The sequence below is a fragment of the Lethenteron reissneri genome, chromosome 64 (assembly GCF_015708825.2).
Source record: "Lethenteron reissneri isolate LAM-NWPU_2019-01 chromosome 64, ASM1570882v1, whole genome shotgun sequence".
NCBI classification, from domain to species: Eukaryota; Metazoa; Chordata; class Hyperoartia; order Petromyzontiformes; family Petromyzontidae; genus Lethenteron; species Lethenteron reissneri.
This window is the reverse complement of record NC_083842.1, coordinates 10,041,291-10,059,865: the sequence shown is the minus strand read 5'-3', so window position 1 is coordinate 10,059,865 and position 18,575 is coordinate 10,041,291. Positions and strand designations below refer to the sequence as shown.

Here is an 18,575-nt window from a genome sequence, read left to right as displayed (position 1 = left end):
ATCACCACCACCACCATCATCACCATGACCACAATCATTATCACCATCATCATCACAATCATCACGATCATCACCATCACTGCCACCACCATCACGATCATCGCCACCACCACCACCACCATCATCACCATGACCACAATCATTATCACCATCATCATCATCACCGCCCCTTCCGGCTGGCAATATAAGAACCATGTGTAACATGTGGTTCTGAGCAGTTCAATGTGGGATGCGATAGTTTTTTGTTTTTATTAAGAACAGACTTGAACCCTATAGGAATGTGGAATTTCAAACCACTGGCAGCGTAAGAAACAACTTGGTGAGAATGTCGCCTGATGAAGCTGGCTGTAATTACTGGCGAAACGTCACGGAACTCAGATTGTAAATGTCGTGGCTTGGCTCTCCAACACACAACTGGCGTGCTGTACTAGTATACTACACTATACACTACACTATACACTACACTATACACTACACTATACACTATGCTACTATACACAATACACTACACTACTATACACTACACTATAGACTATACACTACACTACTATACATAATACACTACACTACTATACACAATACACTACACTACTATACACTATACTACCATACACTACACTACTATACACAATACACTACTATACACTACACTATACACTACTCCCCACTACACTAGATACTACACACTACACTATACACTACACGACTATACACTACACTATACACTACACTACTATACACAATACACTACACTACTACACACTACACTACACTACCATACACAATACACTACACTACACACCACACTACACCGGCGTGCTGTACTAGTGACGAATTGTCCACATTCCGTTTACGTGACAACCCCCTTACTAGTTGGCTGTGTCGAGTGGTGGCGGGTTTTAACGACACATTTATATATTTACGCGATCTAACCCCAAAAAACCCCTCTATCATTGGTGAGAATGTGTGCGATTGGATGTGCGTTTCCCACGTGATATCCTCAAGGCAACGTTGTTGAGCGGGGCTTGAGCTCCACACCCCATCTTGCCACGTCTCACCACCTCCCCCACCCCACAAAGACAAAAGAACCCCCGCGTGTAGCCTTTAACAGACCGTTGGAGCAAGTGCTGTTAGCGAGTAGCAGCACCTATGAAGGCTGTCACGGCACACGAGGGGTGTGGGTGGCCAGCACCACGCCCGGCCGCCTTTGTTTCCCGAGTGGAGATGTTCACACATCGCTCCGGGTACTCATTTGAGGCCGAGTCGACCTAGCGGAGGCCCAGGACGAGTTGAGATAATCGTCACTGGGTGTTGGTGGCCGTGAGCAGGAATCGAACTCGGGTCGCCGGGTTCGTAGCGCAGCGTAGCGCTAACCGTTGGACTTCCGCTCCCGACCCCCCCACAGACGGGATGTACCGACACAGACTTAGACAGTGAGACAAAGGGAGACGAGTAGGAGGGGGGGGAGGATACAGAGAGAGCGAGAGACAGAATGGAGACAGACAGCCGGAGAGAGATAGACCGAGAGGCAAAAAAAGGAAAAAAATACAGAGATAAGGTGACGGAGATAAACAGGCAGAGAGATAGACAGAGAGGGGTCTAGAGACATGAGAGCATGGGACACAAAAACGGAGACGGAGGTGACAGGGACAGGGAGAGCACACACACAGACATATACACAAATACATAGAAATGAAGAAAGATATAGACACAGCCATAGGAGAGACGTGAGAGAAACAGACACGCAGATAGAGACACTGATACAGAGGAAGATATGGGAAACAGAGACACGGATACAGAGCAGAGGTCGCAATCGGGTACCCGATACCCGTACCCTACCCGTTACCCGGCTACTCGTACCCGGCCGGGTACGGGTACGGGTACCCGTTTGCGACCCTGGTGCGGCCGGGTACGGGTACGGGTAGACCGTGAGTCACTGGTGAGTAACTGTTTGTCACTCATTTCCCAACGTCTTGTCTCTTCTCACAATTCAAGTTCCTAGAATCAACCCACCCGCGCCTGCAACATGGCTTCATCCCAGAGGTCGCAATCAGGTACCCGATACCCGAACCTGGTGCGGAGGGTACGGGTACGGGTAAGGAATCAAAACCCGTTTGCGACCTCTGGGGTGCGCGTGTCAAGATGACAAGATGTGGGGGGGAGCGGCGGTGCAGCGGTCAGCGCTACGCTGCGCTCCGAGCCCGGCGACCCGAGTTGGAGTCCCACAACACCGGTGACGATCATCAGAACCGGTCGTGGGCCTCCCCTAGGTCGACTCGGCCTCAAATGAGTACACCTAGTGCGGTGCGTTGTAAACATCGCGAGCAGGGAGACAAAGGCGGCCGGGCGTGGTGCCGGCTCACCCAACCCCTTCCATGTGCCCTTCCGGCCTTTTATAGGTGCTCGCTAACAGCACTTGCCCCGAGTCTTTGTCAAAATGACAGCATTGCAGGAACGAGCGGCGGGCGGACTCACCGACGGTGCCCGCAGGACAGGGCCTCTCCGCCGTCTTGCCCTGCAGCAGCTGGGGCCACTGGACGGCGCGGGCGAGCGTGGGGGGACAGAATGTGGGCACGCGGGTGCCGCCCCCGCCGACGTCGGCGGGCGCCACGTCTCCCGGTTTCACGTCGGTCGTGTCCTGCGGGGGAGATGCGGCGGCAAGAGTCGAGCGCTGTCGGTTGAACCTCTTTCGCACCGTACAGAACCAACCGTGCTAATCGGAGGTGCAGTGCGCATAAATCACCGCGCCACCGCCCACCACCACCACCACCATCAGCAACAATGCCACCACAGTCGCCACGACCACTGCCCCCCGTATAGCCTTCAACAAGCTGTTGCGGAAAGTGCTGTTCGCGAGCACCTTTGAAGGCCGGCACGGCACGCCAGGGGATGGGTGGCCAGCACCACGCCCGACCGCCTGTGGCGATGTTTTTACACACCGCACCAGCTACTTATTTGAGGCTGAGTCGACCTAGGTGAGGAGGCCCGGGAGCGGTTCAAATAATCGTCACCGGTGTTGGCCGTGAGCGGGAATCGAACTCGGGTCGCCGGGTTCGTAGCGCGGCGTAGAGCTGACCGCTGCGTTAACCGCTCCCCACCACCACTACTGCCAACACCATTGCTGATACCACCACCACCGTTACCTGTGGCGGTTGCGCAGGGAATGGCGGCACCGTTGCCACGTGGCTCCGCGGAGGACTCGCGGTGCTGCCTCCACTGGAAGGCCCCATCGTCGAAATCTCGTGCACTGCATTGTGGGAAACACACACAAAAACCAACGACCATGTTGACGTCGCGGGCGCGGCCAACTAACATTTACCCAATCAACGACGGCAAGAGCAGCGACGACGGCCATTCGACACCTCCGATTGGCACGGTCGGCTACGTACGGCGCGAAAAAAGTTCAACATGCAAACGTTCACAGCCCAAGAGCAACGGCTCACAGCTACCAAACGTCCTGGATTGGCCGAACGTCCCCGGTTTCAGCAAGGCCATCCCCCCCCGGTGTCCCGAAGAGTTCAAAGTTTGTGCCGCTTCAAAGTTTTCTGGCCTCACGCTCGACCCGTGTTGGGGGGGGGGGGGGGGGGGGCTATGAGCAACGGGCGGGTGCAGCGTCAAAGACGGCCAGATAAGCGTAGTCAGCTACATAGGGTGCGAAAGAAAGTTCCAGCATACGCACACACTGCCCCGATCACTACCATCGAACAAAGTCGGTCACTGTGTGAAAAATGACAATAGGTTTCACCCCTTTGCGGCGATAAAACAGGAGGTGTTCAAATGTTCAAATACCAAATAGATATATCCTTTGCAATAAATCAAGTCTGCAATAATCACACACGGTACTTGCGGTGAACATGCAAACAAACATGCTCCGATAATATATGCATTGTCTTTTAAACTTATTGGCCTACAACAGAAACAGCAGACTTCTTCTCTGGTGTAGGCCAATCAGTGTGGTTAATGCAGTAACTTGATTCCTTGCAAAAAGGTTTCTATTTGGTGTTTGACATCTCAACACAACTCCGGTTTTATTGCCAGAAATGGTCCAACACCGATTCTTGTTTTAATGTTGGCCGTGAGTGAGAATCGAACTCGGGTCGCCAGATTCATAGCGCAGCGCGCTAACTGCTACACCACCGCTCGCCATACACACACGCACACACACAAAGACAAAGATCCCCCCGTATAGCCTTAACAGACTGTAGGGGCAAGTGCTGTTAGCGAGCACCTATGAAGGCCGGAACGGCACATGAGGGGGTGGGTGGCCAGCACCACGTCGACCGCCTTTGTCTCCCCGGTGGCGATGTTTACACACTGTACCAGGTACTCATTTGAGGCTGAGTCGACCTAGGGAAGGCCCGGGACCGGTTTAGAAAATCGTCACTGGTGTTGGCCGTGAGCGGGAATCGAAGCCGGGTCGCCATGTTCATAGCGCAACGCACTAACCGCTACACCACCGCTCCCCACAGACACACAGACACACACATACAGACACACACACAGACACACTTCACACTCAACATAGAGCCCAGTCCTGAATCACACCCTGGTCATACTGGACATCTTTACTGGACACCTGTGAAAAGAAGCTTCATAGCACACACATCGGATTTCTCGAGATTCTCACACGGACACACACACACACGCACACAGACGCCCTTGGCACACACCACGCACAGCGCAGTCCCTGCATCGCACCCCTTATAGCAGGAAGAGCGAGGTGTGAGCGAGCGAGCGAGCGAGTGAGCGAGCGACCGTCAGAGCCGAGTTTAGTTGGTGTAAGGCTGCCGTCGAGATGCCACCGGGGAGCATAATAACGCGGCTGGCGTGAAATTAAAGTGCACAGCTGCGGTGTGGAATTAGCCTAATGACGAAGCAATGGGAGCTGTCGGGAGGAGCTGGGCATTTGCTTGGCTTCCACGGCAGCAGCATGCTCTCGATTATAGACGCGCGCCGGCCTTTGCTCCGTCCGGAGTTTTCGTATCCGCTCGTCGGCTGTGCCACGGCGTTCGTCGTACGTGGAACGGCGTCGCATCTACCCCCTTGCGTAAAAACATCGGTGGGGGGCAGGGGGCAGGTCCCCTCCCCTTCTCCTCTCCACCCTCCCCTTCGTCCCCCTCGCTGCCTCGACTCCCTTGCTGAAGTTCTTCCACCCTCACCTGCCTCTCCCCACGTGAATGTAAACATGTAACCCCGGCGCTCGGTCTCCACTCGGCAGGGTGGCGGCAGCAGCAGCAGCAGCGGCGAGTCGCCCAATCTCCCTCCACCAAAACCCCCCCCCCATCAGGTGCTCGGGACTTGTGCCTGCGGAGTTTCTGTACCACTCCCTCCTCCGCCACCCACAACCCCACAGCGCCACTACGTCGCGGTTTGTGCTCTGTGCCAGGCTCCAGCTGAAATGTAAAACATAAAAAAAAACGGCGGAGTGGGGGAGCAGGGGCGCTGACCTGTACTGTATGGACCCCGAGGTCAATACAGTATAACTGACATAGCGACGACACCTACGGCGGACTTCTTTCGCGCCGTACGTGGCCGACCGCGCGAATCGCAGGTGCGGGGCGGGGGAAGGACAACGAACTAAACACAGGAAGCAGTTCTCGAGAAATTAGTTTTCAATCGAGATGATTTAGAAGTGCATAGCCTCAGTGGCTTCCTAACATCGAAAGGAGGAGCGTTCCAGACGGCCGCAGAAGCGCATCTGAAACGTCGTGATGCGGTGGCCACCGTCTTTGTTCGATGGCCTCGTCAAAATCTGCTGCTGCGAAGATGACCAGAGTTCACATGTGATGGTTTAAATGCGACCGCATCTCCAGATTTTTCACATGCGGGAAGTGGAGCGGGGGTGGGGGGTGGAGGAAATGTGCTCTCTGCACATGAATATAAATAAGTAATATAAAAAAATACTTTTTCAAAAACACGCTTTAATGAAATGTACCGTACTAGTAATGGAAGAACTCCACGACTCTGGTGGTGGGGGTCACACCCCTAGCCCGCAACTCGTGGGACGTCTTGGAACGGTGAAAGGGTTAAGACCTTGTCTCGGGCGGCCGCGTCACGCCGATGGCACAATCAGGATAAAGTTGGGTGAGGGGCGGTGGCCGGAGGGGGGGCGAGGAGGGCAGGGAGGAATGAAAGGCTGGGGAATCTGTCGCGCACCCGAGGGCCGAACAGGACTTTCAAACACCTCAGTCCATTCAAGGTTGTAAGGAAACTAGCGTACTGTAAGTGGTCACGTTTAGAATGCGTGGAGCTAGGTTTATTCCCGGCGTTTTCTATCGGGACACCGTGGGGGCTGAGCCACGGCGTGCTCCTGGAAAAGCTGCGTTTTACGGTTGTTCCGATGTCATTTTCACGAATTTTATCTAAACTATTAAAGATTTTTTTTATTTTACCAGGTAAGGCCCACTGGGCTATGTAGCTCTTTTTCAGAAGCGACCTGGCCATTACGAATGATATCTCAACGAAGTGGCTTATCTGCACTTGGAAACTGATAGCAGCCAAATACTCTGAAGGCGTTGACGTCGATTCTGAATGCGGAGGGGAAAAACCGGAGGACCTGAAGAAAAATCCACACGACCACAGAGAGAACAGGCAAACTCCAAATACACAGCTGGCGTCAGGGCTGGTTTCGAACCCACGACCTCCCACATACTCTTAGTTCTTTCGGGTAAAGTCACGTAGGTAAAAAATGAAATAAAAAATAAAAAATAAAAACAATAAAATCACGACGTTTCGGAGGCAACACAAGCTTCCGTCTTCAGGTGAAACTGTCACTTGATACAGATTTTTTTGCTGTGACAGTTTCACCTGAAGACGGAAGCTTGTGTTGCCTCCGAAACGTCGCGATGTTTTATTTTTTATTAATTTTAATTTCATTTTTTACCTACGTGACTTTACCGAAAGAACTAAGAGTATGAATCCTTGCAGTCACGAAAGCTTCAAATCTAGACCTCCCACATACCAGGCGAGATAGTTAACAACATCTCGCCACCGTTGGCGCCCCAATTGAAGAGTTCTACTCTTACGAGGTCACCCTGAGTGAGGTTTCGGTGATAGGAACGACTTGGGAGCGCTGGAATTAGAAACGCAACGCCGTTTAGCCGGTCGAAAAGCACGGCCCTCGAGTGCCCGATTAGTGCCGCTAAGATAAACTCCTCGCGGTGATGGATAGCAATCATCTGTGGTTGGCCTCATGCGGCTGTCGGCCTTGCGAAGTGAAGCCACAGGCCATAGATGGTTCCTACCTCTGGCTTAAGAGGTATTCCTACCTCTGGTCAGTTTTGAACGAGCAGCTGGATTTAATCACTCACTCCGAATGTAATTACGCTGTCCTGTGGATAGACTTGCCCCAGCCATATGAATTTGGAATTCCCACCGCTGGCTCAGGGTTGTAAACGGGAGATGAGCGCCAATGCCTCAACGCTCTTTTTGAGCACGAAAATCACTTTTGAGTCGTTATGACGAATATGAATGCAAAAGCGAGTGTCTGTTGACAGCAAACTCAACTTGGGCACTGCAGTGGCATAGATGTTAACTACCTCGCCTGGCATACAGGAGGTCGTGGGTTCGATCCCGATCCTGACCATGCCTGCTGTATCTTTGGAGTTTGCGGTGTCTCTCTCATCATCGTCATCATCATAGTTGTGAGATGTTAACTACCTCGCCTCGTATACAGAAGGTCGTGGGTTCGATCCCGATCCTGACCATGCCTGCTGTATATTTAGGGTTTGCGTGTCTCTCTCTCTCCGTGGTTGCGTGGATTGTTTTTCTCCGGGTCCTCCGGTTTTTCCCTCCACATTTAGAATGAACATCATTTTGACAGAATTTGACTGCTTTAGATTTCCACGTGACGATGATAAGTCGCTTCCGAAATAGAGTTGCATAGCTCAGTGGGCCTTACACGGTAAAATGAAAATAGTTTCGTAGTTAACAGTTTAAAGCCAAATAGAGTGGGGTGGGTGGTTGGGGGGGGGCGTTACTTTTTTCTCGTCAAGTTATTTGTAACCTGGCCTGAACCCATCACCACGCTAAACGAAGGGGCGCTCGGTTCGGGCCTAAGAGCCTCAGCGGTGCCAGCCCTTGTCATCCGACACGGCCATTACGTACCCCCCCTCAAGAGAAGGCCACCCACACCAACGCCCCGAAACACCACTCACCGACTGCCTATCGAACGGCGTAAATGCCACAATCCCACGGTAGGCCCGACGTGGTGAGGAGGCAGCGGAGAAGGACACCGGCTAGCGTGCGTGCCGGTGGCGGTGTGGCAGGTGGATTATTAACAAACGCGTTCTCTGGATTATAACACGCTCTGGAAGGTAAGAAGCACTTCCAAACTTGCGTCCCGTGTCAATAAAGTTTTACAGATCGGGGGGGGGGGTGATGGTGATGGGGGGCATCTTATAACCCGCAGAATACGACGCACGGCATGACGGCGGGGAGAGTTGGTGGCAGATTGAAGAGTGCTTTCATCCAGCAGCGGATTAACCACGGTGACGATGGCGCCGCTGATGACGGACGATGAAGGGAACGCAACCACTAAACCAAAAATAATCATCTTCTTGGTTCTTTCGGTAAAGTCACGTAGAAGGGAAGTAATAAAATAATAAAAACATAATAAATATTATTTTATTATTTTATTACTTCCCTTCTACGTGACTTTACCGAAAGTCACGTAGAAGGGAAGTGATAAAATAATAAAAATAAAACATAATAAATATAATTTTATTATTTTATTACTTCCCTTCTACGTGCCTTTACCGAAAGAACCAAGAAGATGAATCCCTGCAGTCACGAAAGCTTTAAATCGAAACAAAAATAGTTAATCGCTAAGCTTAAGCGGGCAATTTCGCCAACGGGCGGGGGGGAGGAAGGGGGGCCAGAATTATAGATTTTTTTGTTCAAACCTCCCAAAAAACAGTGGAGAGCATCCGTCAACAATAGCAATTAACAAAGAACACAGTGCCCCCCCCCCCGGCTCAGCGCGCTTGCTCTTGCGCGCTCGCTGTACACCTGAGAGTCGCCACGCTTTACTTTTTAATGGTGCCGCTAATTGTCGGGTTAACAATGGGGCCCACCGCCGCAGATGCTGCACGCGCGCGTGTCCTCCGTGGGTTGCCGACAGCACGCGGCCTTTCAATCATAATGGCACCGTAATGGCATCTATCAGCCCCTATTAAATGCGCACAGATGGCTCTCGAACAGGAAGAGAGAGAGTGAGAGAGAGAGCGAGAGAATGAGATGCCACGACGTTCTGCTGTTAGAATATAAACATGTACACGCCGTGCGTGCGTACGTACGTGCGTGTGCGTGTGCGGGGAGCGGTGGTGCAGCGGTTAGCGCTACGAACCTGGTGGCCCGAGTTCGATTTCCGCTCACGGCCAACGCCAGTGACGGTTATCTGAACCGGTCCTGGGCCTCCCCTAGGTCGACTCGGCCTCAAATGAGTACCTGGTGCGGTGTGTAAACATCGTCACTGGGGAGACAAAGGCGGTCGGGCGTGGTGCTGGCCACCCACCATTCCGGCCTTCATAGGTGCTCGCTAACAGCACTTGCCCCTACAGTCTGTTAAGGCTATACGGGGGATCTTTATAACAGCACTTGCCCCAACATTCTGTTGAGGCTATACGGGGGATCTTTGACTTTGTATAACACCACATGCCCCAACAATCTGTTGAGGCTATACGGGGGATCTTTGTATAACAGCACTTGCCCCAACATTCTGTTGAGGCTATACGGGGGATCTTTGTATAACAGCACTTGCCCCAACATTCTGTTGAGGCTATATGGGGGATCTTTATAATAGCACTTGCCCCAACATTCTGTTGAGGCTATACGGGGGATCTTTGCCTTTGTATACACATGGGGAGCGGCAGTGCAGTGGTTAGCGCTACGAACCCGGCTACCCGAGTTCGATTACCGCCCACGGCCACCAACACCAGCGACGATTATCCAGACCGGTCCTGGGCCTCCCCTAGGTCGACTCGGCCTAAAATGAGTACCTGGTGCGGTGTGTAGTAAACATCGCCACTAGGAAGACAAAGGCGGCCTGGCATCGTGCTGGCCACCCCCCCCCCCCCTCGTGTGCCACCGTGCCGCTCTTCATAGGTGCTACTCGCCAACAGCACTTGTCCCTACAGTCTGTTAAGGCTATACGGGGGATCTTTATAACAGCACTTGCCCCAACATTCTGTCGAGGCTATACGGGGGATCTTTGTCTGTCTGTATACACGACTAGTGGGGAGGAGGAGGGAGGGGGCGAATGCTCTTAACGAGCTCACCCACCCAGAGTTCCCACGGGATGGGTAAATCAAGCAAAATACCAGTGTGCGTGCGTGTGCGTGTGCGTGCGTGTGTGTGCGTGTGTGCGTGTAGCGGTTAGCGTTACGCTGCACTATGAACCTGGCGACCCGGGTTCGATTCCCGCTCACGGCCAACACCAGTGACGATTATTTGAACCGGTCCTGGGCCTCCCCTAGGTCGACTCGGCCTGAAATGAGTACCTGGCGCTGTGTGTAAACATCGCCACTGGGGAGACAAAGGCGGTCGGGCGTGGTGCTGGCCACTCACGCCGTCGTGTGTCGTTCCGGTCTTCATAGGTGCTCGCTAACAGCACTTGCCCCTACAGTCTGTTAAGGCTATACGGGGGGATCTTTGTCTTTGTGTGGCGAGCGGTGGTGCAGCGGTTAGCGCGCTCCGCTATGAATCTGGCGACCCGAGTTCGATTCTCACTCACGGTTAACATTAAAAAAACAAGAATAGGTGTTTGACCCTTTCTGGCAATCAAACAGTCGTTGTGTGGAGATGTTCAAACACCAAATAGAAAGCTTTTTGCAAGGAATCAAGTTACTGCATTAACCACACTGCTCGCTAACAGCACTTGCCCCCCAAAGGCTACGTAAAGGGAATATTTGTGTGCGAGGCCTGCGTTGGCTGGGTGTCATGCAGCCCACGTGCCCGGCCACCGCATGTCCAAGCAGCTTCTGTTCGACCGGACAGAGGGGGTTATAAACTGGTTGCGGCACGGGCTGGGGAAGAGATGGGGTGGCACGGCAGAGGAGGATGTGGATCTGGGTGGACTTAGCGATGACTAAAGGAATTCTACTGGGCAGTCGGGAGGCAGCTGCCCTCCAAAAGCAGTGGAAGGCGGAGGAGCAACGCTCAAAACAACAAGCGGAGCGATGGGCGGCTAATAATTCTGCAAAGTTGGCGGACTGGGAGCACAATCGGTGCATCTGTCAGGAGTATCAGTAAGTTAGCCATAACACCTGGGTCTGTCCCGTGACCTCCTGTCAGCGAGCCTTCGACACTTCACAGTAGCCTCAAAGTGCATCTAGCCTGGCACAAGCGCCGTGGTGGCGTCACCGACCCACTTAGTGGTGAATGGCAGCTGTTGTTGTTGTGTGTGTGTGAAAAAGTGTGTGTGTGTGAAAGAGTGTGTGTGTGTGTGTGGGGAGCGGTAGTGCAGTGGTTAGCGCGCTGTGCTATGAACCCGGCGACCCAGGTTCGATTCCCGCTCACGGCCAATACCAGTGACGATTATCTGAACCGGTCCTGGGCATCCCCTAGGTCGACTCAGCCTCAAATGAGTACCTGGTGGGGTGTGCAATCATCGCCACTGGGGAGACAAAGGCGGTCGGGCGTGGTGCTGGCCACCCACCCCCTCGTGTGCCGTTCTGGCCTTCATAGGTGCTCGCTAACAGCACTTGCCCCTACAGTCTGTTAAGGCTATACGGGGGATCTTTGTATTTGTGTGTGTGTGGGGAGTGGTAGTGCAGCATCAGCACGCTGAGCGTGGTGCTGGCCACCAAACTCCCTCATGTGCCTTCATAGGTGCTCGCTAACAGAACTTGCCCCTACAGCAAGTTAAATGCTATACAGAGAATCATTGTATTTTGGCGTGGGAATGTGTGTGTGTGTCTCGAGTTTAATTAGCCACCGACTATTTTCCGTATTGTTGGTAGCCAGGCGGTGTGAATGGTAGCCACAGCGAGTCGAATACCGTCTGATGTGTGGTGGCTGCTGGATGCACAAGTAATTTTGCAGGTTGCTAAGAGCGACAGGCCCAGCTGTAATTAAGACCCCCACCACCATATTCATCATCACCACCACCATCATTATTATTATCACGAAGCAAGTGCTGTGAGCGAGCACCTTTGAATGCTGGCACGGCACACAAGGGGGGGGGTTGGCTGGGGGTGGGTGGGTGGCCAGCACCACGCTGGGACGCCTTTTGTCACCATCATTAACCGTCCCATCACCACCACCACCACCACCCACTCGGGTTGGCACTCAACAAAGCCATTCTCAACATCGTCCTTGCTTTGAGGCAGATGTCCTGGGAAATCTGAGAGGCTGCCCAGAATGTTAAGAGCCCCGGTTTTTAATACGACACCACTCGACGCGATGCATTTCCATGCAGTTTTTTTTTTTTGCCTCTTCTGCTCAAGTGGCATATTCGTTCTAGATTTGAAGCTTTCGTGACTGCAAGGATTCATATTCTTAGGTTTTTTTCGGTAAAGTATCATTTACAGCAAGCGTGCTGTGACGGTTCCACCTGAAGACGGAAGCTTGTGTTGCCTCCGAAACGTCGTGATTTTTTATTTTATTTTTATTTTACTTTTATTAATTTGAATTTTTTACCTACGTGGCTTTACCGAAAAAACCTAAGAACATGGCATATTCGTGTTTTTATTCTCCTGCTCATATGGCTCGGTTCATTTGAATCTCTGATATGGCAACCCTCGCCCAACATCACTACAACCACCTCTACCAGCACCACCCACCGCTACCACCAACACTATCACCAGCATCACCACGATCACGAGAATCACCACAATTATCATCACCAACAACACCACCACGTTTTCCTACACCAAAGATCCCACATTTGCTGGCCTATGAAGGCCGGCAAAGCAAATGAGGGGGTGGGTGACCGGTACTATGCCGGGTTAACCTTTATCCTCCGCGGTGGCGATATTTACACACTCCGGCAGATACTAATTTTGAGGCCGAGTCGACCTAGGGGAAGGCCCAGGACCAGCTTAGATGAGCGTCATCGGCATTGGAGCCCGTCAGCAGGAATCGAACTCGGGGAGTCATGACCGTGTTCGTAGCGCAGCGTGCTCACTTTCTTGTCGAACTTAAACTGAACTTCTTTTCCACCATACGTAGCCGACAGTGCAGGGGAAGGACAACAAAACGCAACAAAGCAGTTCTAAAGAAATGAGCTTTCAATCTGGATTTAAAAGTGCATAGCTACCAGTGGCTTCCTAATAGTTGATCAAACGTCACCTGCTCCAGTCTCACAATAAGCGGTGGGATCATTGGCAGAGGCGGTTAGGTGCCTCAAGATTGAGAGACAGATATTCTGCATTTGAATCCATGGATTCAGCCACTCGTGGTTAAACCGGTTTCTGTAGACCAGTTCGTCGATGGGTAGTTCTCTACGGTGGGCCAAAGTGTGTGTCCCCCCCGTACTCCCGCCTCTCAAAGCAGTCTGGCCAGGGTGGAAGAGTAGGCCAAGTACCCTCTCTAGAAGCTCCCTCGAGTAGAATCCCTTCCGCCAGCAGTGGCAGGAGCAAGCGAATTCATTTGTATTATTGGTTCTTTCGGTAAAGACACGTAGAAGGGAAATAATAAAATAATAAAAATAAAACATAATAAAAATGAATGTCTTTATTATTTAATTAAATATTTTCTTATGCTTTATTATTGTTTTGTTTCCCTTCTACGTGACTTTACCGAAAGAACCAAGAATATGAATCCTTGCAGCCCCGAAAGCTTTAAATCGGAATTCATTTTTATCATCACTATTATGAATTCCTGACTGCAGGAATTCATATTATTTGGGTTTTTCGGTAAAGTCGCATAGATTAAAAAAACTAAAAAACTACGACAATTAGAACTTCGCTTGTGCTGCGATCGAAACGTCCGCAGTTTTTTCGTTGATCTAATTACTTTTTGAACCATACACGTGACTTTACCGAAAGACCCAAAATAATACTATTATCATTGTTATAACTCCATCGACACCGCCGTGGCACTGCAAGACACGGCGGACTCTGACCTCCAATCCAACCACAACAGAGGTGTTTGGGTTAGATCGCGTAAATAAATAAACGTGTCGTTGATCATTGGTTTTTTACCCTTTCATCTGGCAACAAAAATTACACCTTTTTTTACGAGGAGTCATGTTTGCATTGACCACAATACCTGCGGTCGTATTGCAAACAAAAAACACAACTCTGATAATGTATGCACTGTCCTTGAAGTTGTTGTAGTACAGAGTTAGACTGATGGCCTTAATCTAAGTTGTCTTGTGGTTGTTGTTGTTGTTTGACTTGCATCCCACTGGGATTTTTGCACACAGCGTTGGTGTGTTTTTTCTGCAATATTTTGCTTTCTTTTCTCGGATTTTCTGTTTACACTCAGTCACATTCACTTTAAGATGTTTTTTGTTCATGTTTTTGTTTGTTGCGGTTGCACCCGATTCAAGAGCCGAATGGCTCACAGGGCTATACCTAATAAATGAACTTGAACTTGATTGGTCCACACCCGAGACAGCTTTCCTTAGAGCCTAGTCTCACATGGTGTTGGACCAGATGACGCCAAAAGGCGCGCAAATAAACGTGTCGTTAAAACCCGCCACCGCCCGACACAGCCGACCAGTAAGGGTTGTCACGTAGACAGAACACGGCCAATCCAACCACTACGCGATCGCTCCACCACTACCCCCCACTCCCCTAAATCCGCGCCACCACCCCACCGCTCACCTGCAGTGGGATCCGGCGGTCCAAAGTGCAGTGTGTAGCGCAGCACGTGGTGGTTGTTCCACACGTAGAGGGCCCCGTCGCGCGGGTTGTACTGCACCGACGTGATGAACTGGTACGGGTTGGGGAACGGGATGGAGACGCGTGCCTCCCGCTGCGAGTTGGTGTCGTACACGTAGTCGATGCGGTCGCTCGTCCCCCCACCGCCTCCTCCTCCGGCGGCGACGGAGTCCGACCCCCCGTCGCCGTCGTCCTCGTAGGTCGAGCGCAGGACGTAGAGGACGCCGCACGCCATGAACGCGTTGGAGGCCGAGCGCTTGTCGTAGGCCGTCTCCCAGGAGGCCTCGACGCGCAGCGTGTACGGGTTGAAGTGGCTCACCACCACGCGCCCGTTGTTCTGCTCCGTGGCGTAGATGACCCAGAGGCCGTTCTCGTCGGCCGCCAGGTCGATGTCGGACTTGCCGCCCCAGCGGTAGGGCGACGTGTCGTGGTAGTTGGCGTTGGGGATGAACGCCTCGCCGCTCTTGACGCGCGTGCGCAGGTCGAACTTGACGACGTTGCGCGTTCGCTCCTGCGACCACGCGCGGGGGAGAGGGTGGGGGGGGAGATGTTAGGTGAGTGTGTGGGGGGGGGAGAGGCGAGGGAGAGTGAGTGAGAGGTGAGTGTATATGACGGTGAGGTGAATGTGTGTGAGGGAGCGGTGAGTGAGTGTGTGAGGTGAGTGAGTGTGTGCGTGTGGGGAGAGATGAGTGAGTGTGTGGGGTGAGGTGAGTGTGTGTGTGAGGTGAGTGAGTGTGTGAGTGAGGGAGTGAGTGTGAGTGGTGAGTGAGTGTGTGAGTGTGTGTGTGTGTGAGATGTGAGTGAGTGTGTGAGGTGAGTGAGGTGAGTGCGTGTGAGATGTGAGTGTGTGTGTGAGATGTGAGTGAGTGTGTGCGTGTGGGGTGAGGTGAGTGTGTGTGTGTGAGGTGAGTGAGTGAGGGAGTGAGTGTGAGTGGTGAGTGAGTGTGTGAGTGTGTGTGTGTGTGAGATGTGAGTGAGTGTGTGCGTGTGGGGAGAGATGAGTGAGTGTGTGGGGTGATGTGAGTGTGTGTGTGAGGTGAGTGAGTGTGTGAGTGAGGGAGTGAGTGGTGAGTGAGTGTGTGAGTGTGTGAGATGTGAGTGAGTGTGTGCGTGTGGGGAGAGATGAGTGTGCATGTGAGGCAAAGGTAGGGAGGGAGAGGGGGCGGGTGTGGAGAGGTAAGGTGAGAGTGAGAGAGAGGGGTGGGGAGAGTGGGTGAGTGGGTGAAGGTGTGAGCGCGAGAGATCCGGGCGTGATGGCTCTGGCCACATCACTCCCTCGTGCACTGCGCCCGCCATCACAGGTGCTGCTCGCTAACAGCACTTGCCCCAACAGTCCGTCGAAGGCTTTACGGGGGATCTTTGTCTTTGAAGAGCACAAGTCAAGTGCGTGGGGGGGCGCTCCTCGCAGCGTGTGAGCGAGAGAGGAGGTGACGGTGTGAAGGTGTTTGAGTGTGAGTTTCTGAGTGTGTGAGTGTGTGAGCGAGTGTGTGTGTGTGTGAGAGTGTGTGTGAGCGAGTGTGTGAGTGTGTGTGTGAGCGAGAGTGTGTGTGAGCGTGTGAGTGAGTGTGCGTGTGAGTGTGTGAGCGTGAGTATGTGTGTGAGCATGCGTGCGGTGTGTGTGTGTGAGCGAATGTGTGAGCGTGTGTGTGAGTGTGTGTGTGAGTGTGTGTGAGCGAGTGTGTGTGTGAGTGTGTGAGCGAATGTGTGTGTGAGTGAGTGTGTGTGAGCGAGTGTGTGTGTGAGTGAGCGTATGTGAGCGAGCGTGTGAGTGTCTTGCGCGAGTGGGAGCGTTAGCCATAATCCAATTCAATCCCGCAAGTCAACCGATCTCATCGCCGCTTCATCTCCGTGGTGGCCGTGCCCTTTGGACGCACTCCGCATCCTATGGCTGCCAGTCCATCACCAGTGTCGTACATTGGGGCTGGCGGTCTTCTAGCGGTGACACGATACGGACCAAGCCAGCCCTGCTCTCATTCACGGCCCACACGTCGCATCGATCCTACGCACGTGTTCTCGAACCCACACGGATCCTCCTCTTTTCCGTCCATCGGCGTTATTCACGATCGCGTATCTGCCCCCTGCGCTCGGCTTTCAGATTTGTCGCGACATTTTCTTCGTCTCGATTGAAAGCTTTCGTGACTGCAGGGATTCATCTTCTTGGTTCTTTCGGTAAAGTCACGTAGAAGGGAAATAATAAAATAATAAAAATAAAACATTACAAAATAATAATATAATAAACTAATAGAATATAATGTTTTATTTTTTATTTTATTATTTCCCTTCTACGTGACTTTACCGAAAGAACCAAGAAGATTTTCTTCGTCATTTGGCAACGTTTAAACTCTATACCACGAGCTGCCATGTAGCTCATTTTTAAATCCTTTATATTAAGTTCACTTGCGTGCTTGCGTGCTTGCTTGCTTGCTTACGACCGTGCAAATCTTTCGGTCGTTTCTTAACCCACTTCTCGTGATCCAATCGAGCTGACATTTTGCCCACAGACTCGTTGTGCGAGACAATTAATGTTCGTGAAAATTTTTTTCCAAAATTTTACACTGTTTAGGGAAAACAAATTAAATATTTAATTACCAATTGCTTAATACTGGCAGACAATCATCTGACCCATAGGTGGCAGCCATCTCAAGCCAGAGGACGAGAGGACTCTAGCCGCCACGCATATAAAGGATTTATAGTGAAAAACTTTGTTTTTACGGGTTATACTTATTCAGAATCGACCCGGCCACAGACGATCGCCCAACGCGTGTCTATGAACGTGGAGGGAAAAACCGCAGGTCGACGGAGAAAAATCCACGTCAGGGTCGGGATCGAAACCACGACGACCCTGTACACACCAGGCGAGGTAGTTAACATCTCCTAGCCACCGCGTCACCCATTTGTGACCCATCCCGTCGTAGGAAGGCGATGTACGTATGCACGTTGAACTTCTTTTGCACCGTAAGTCAGGACACGTGGGGTTATCATGCTTATGTTTACCACTGGCATCAAAACATTGTCATTGTTGATTCTTTAACTTAACATTTTATTTATTAGCATTATTAACATCTGTTTTTTCCTCTTCCTTTTCGGATTACACACGTGTATGTGATTTGTTAAAATAAATATAATAACCCGACGTGTCCTGTGTACACGCGCGCGCGCACACAGATTAAGATCTCTTCGAACTGAGGCACACCGGTAAGCCAAATTCCGTTATCGACTCGCGTTTCCATAAAAGCGCTCCAAACCTATTCCTGTCGCGAAAATTAGCTGCTCGGAAATGAGGGGGGGGGGGGGGAGACAATTTTTGTTAAAACGAGTTAATTAAAAATGCATTTGCGAGGCAACCGTGCAATTATCACCCTCACCTAAAACAATATTTTATTTTACTAACTGCTGTCGGCGGCAAATTTCTTTTTTCCAAATGCGAGGAGCCCACGGGAAATTAAAGCGTCCTAAATTTTGCCGTCAATTCCTCAATTTCCGAAAAGGTAAATCCTGCGAAAGTGACTCTGTGCGTCGAGTTCTGAGAGAGACGGCAGCGGGGGGTGGGGGGCGGGGGGGAATAAGCCGAGGAACCGATTCGTCGTTGTAATCAATTAGAATTGATTGACGTTCGCGAGAAACCTCAAGCCTTCGCCGCCGACGATGACTGTGCGAGGAAGAAACATTAACCCGTAAAAACAACGTTTTTCACTATAAATCCTTTATACGCGTGGCATCGGGGCGGCTAGAGTCCTCTCGTCCTCT

General features: G+C 51.7%; 1 protein-coding gene across 1 annotated transcript in view; it reads right to left on the bottom strand.

Annotated features, from left to right (window-relative positions):
* LOC133359199 (adhesion G protein-coupled receptor L2-like) overlaps positions 1–18,575 on the bottom strand; it is a 203,544-nt gene that overhangs the window by 46,582 nt on the left and 138,387 nt on the right. The window contains 3 exon segments of the mRNA XM_061577626.1: positions 2,476–2,638; positions 3,144–3,247; positions 14,772–15,339. Of these exon segments, the coding sequence (XP_061433610.1) occupies positions 2,476–2,638; positions 3,144–3,247; positions 14,772–15,339 (835 nt within the window).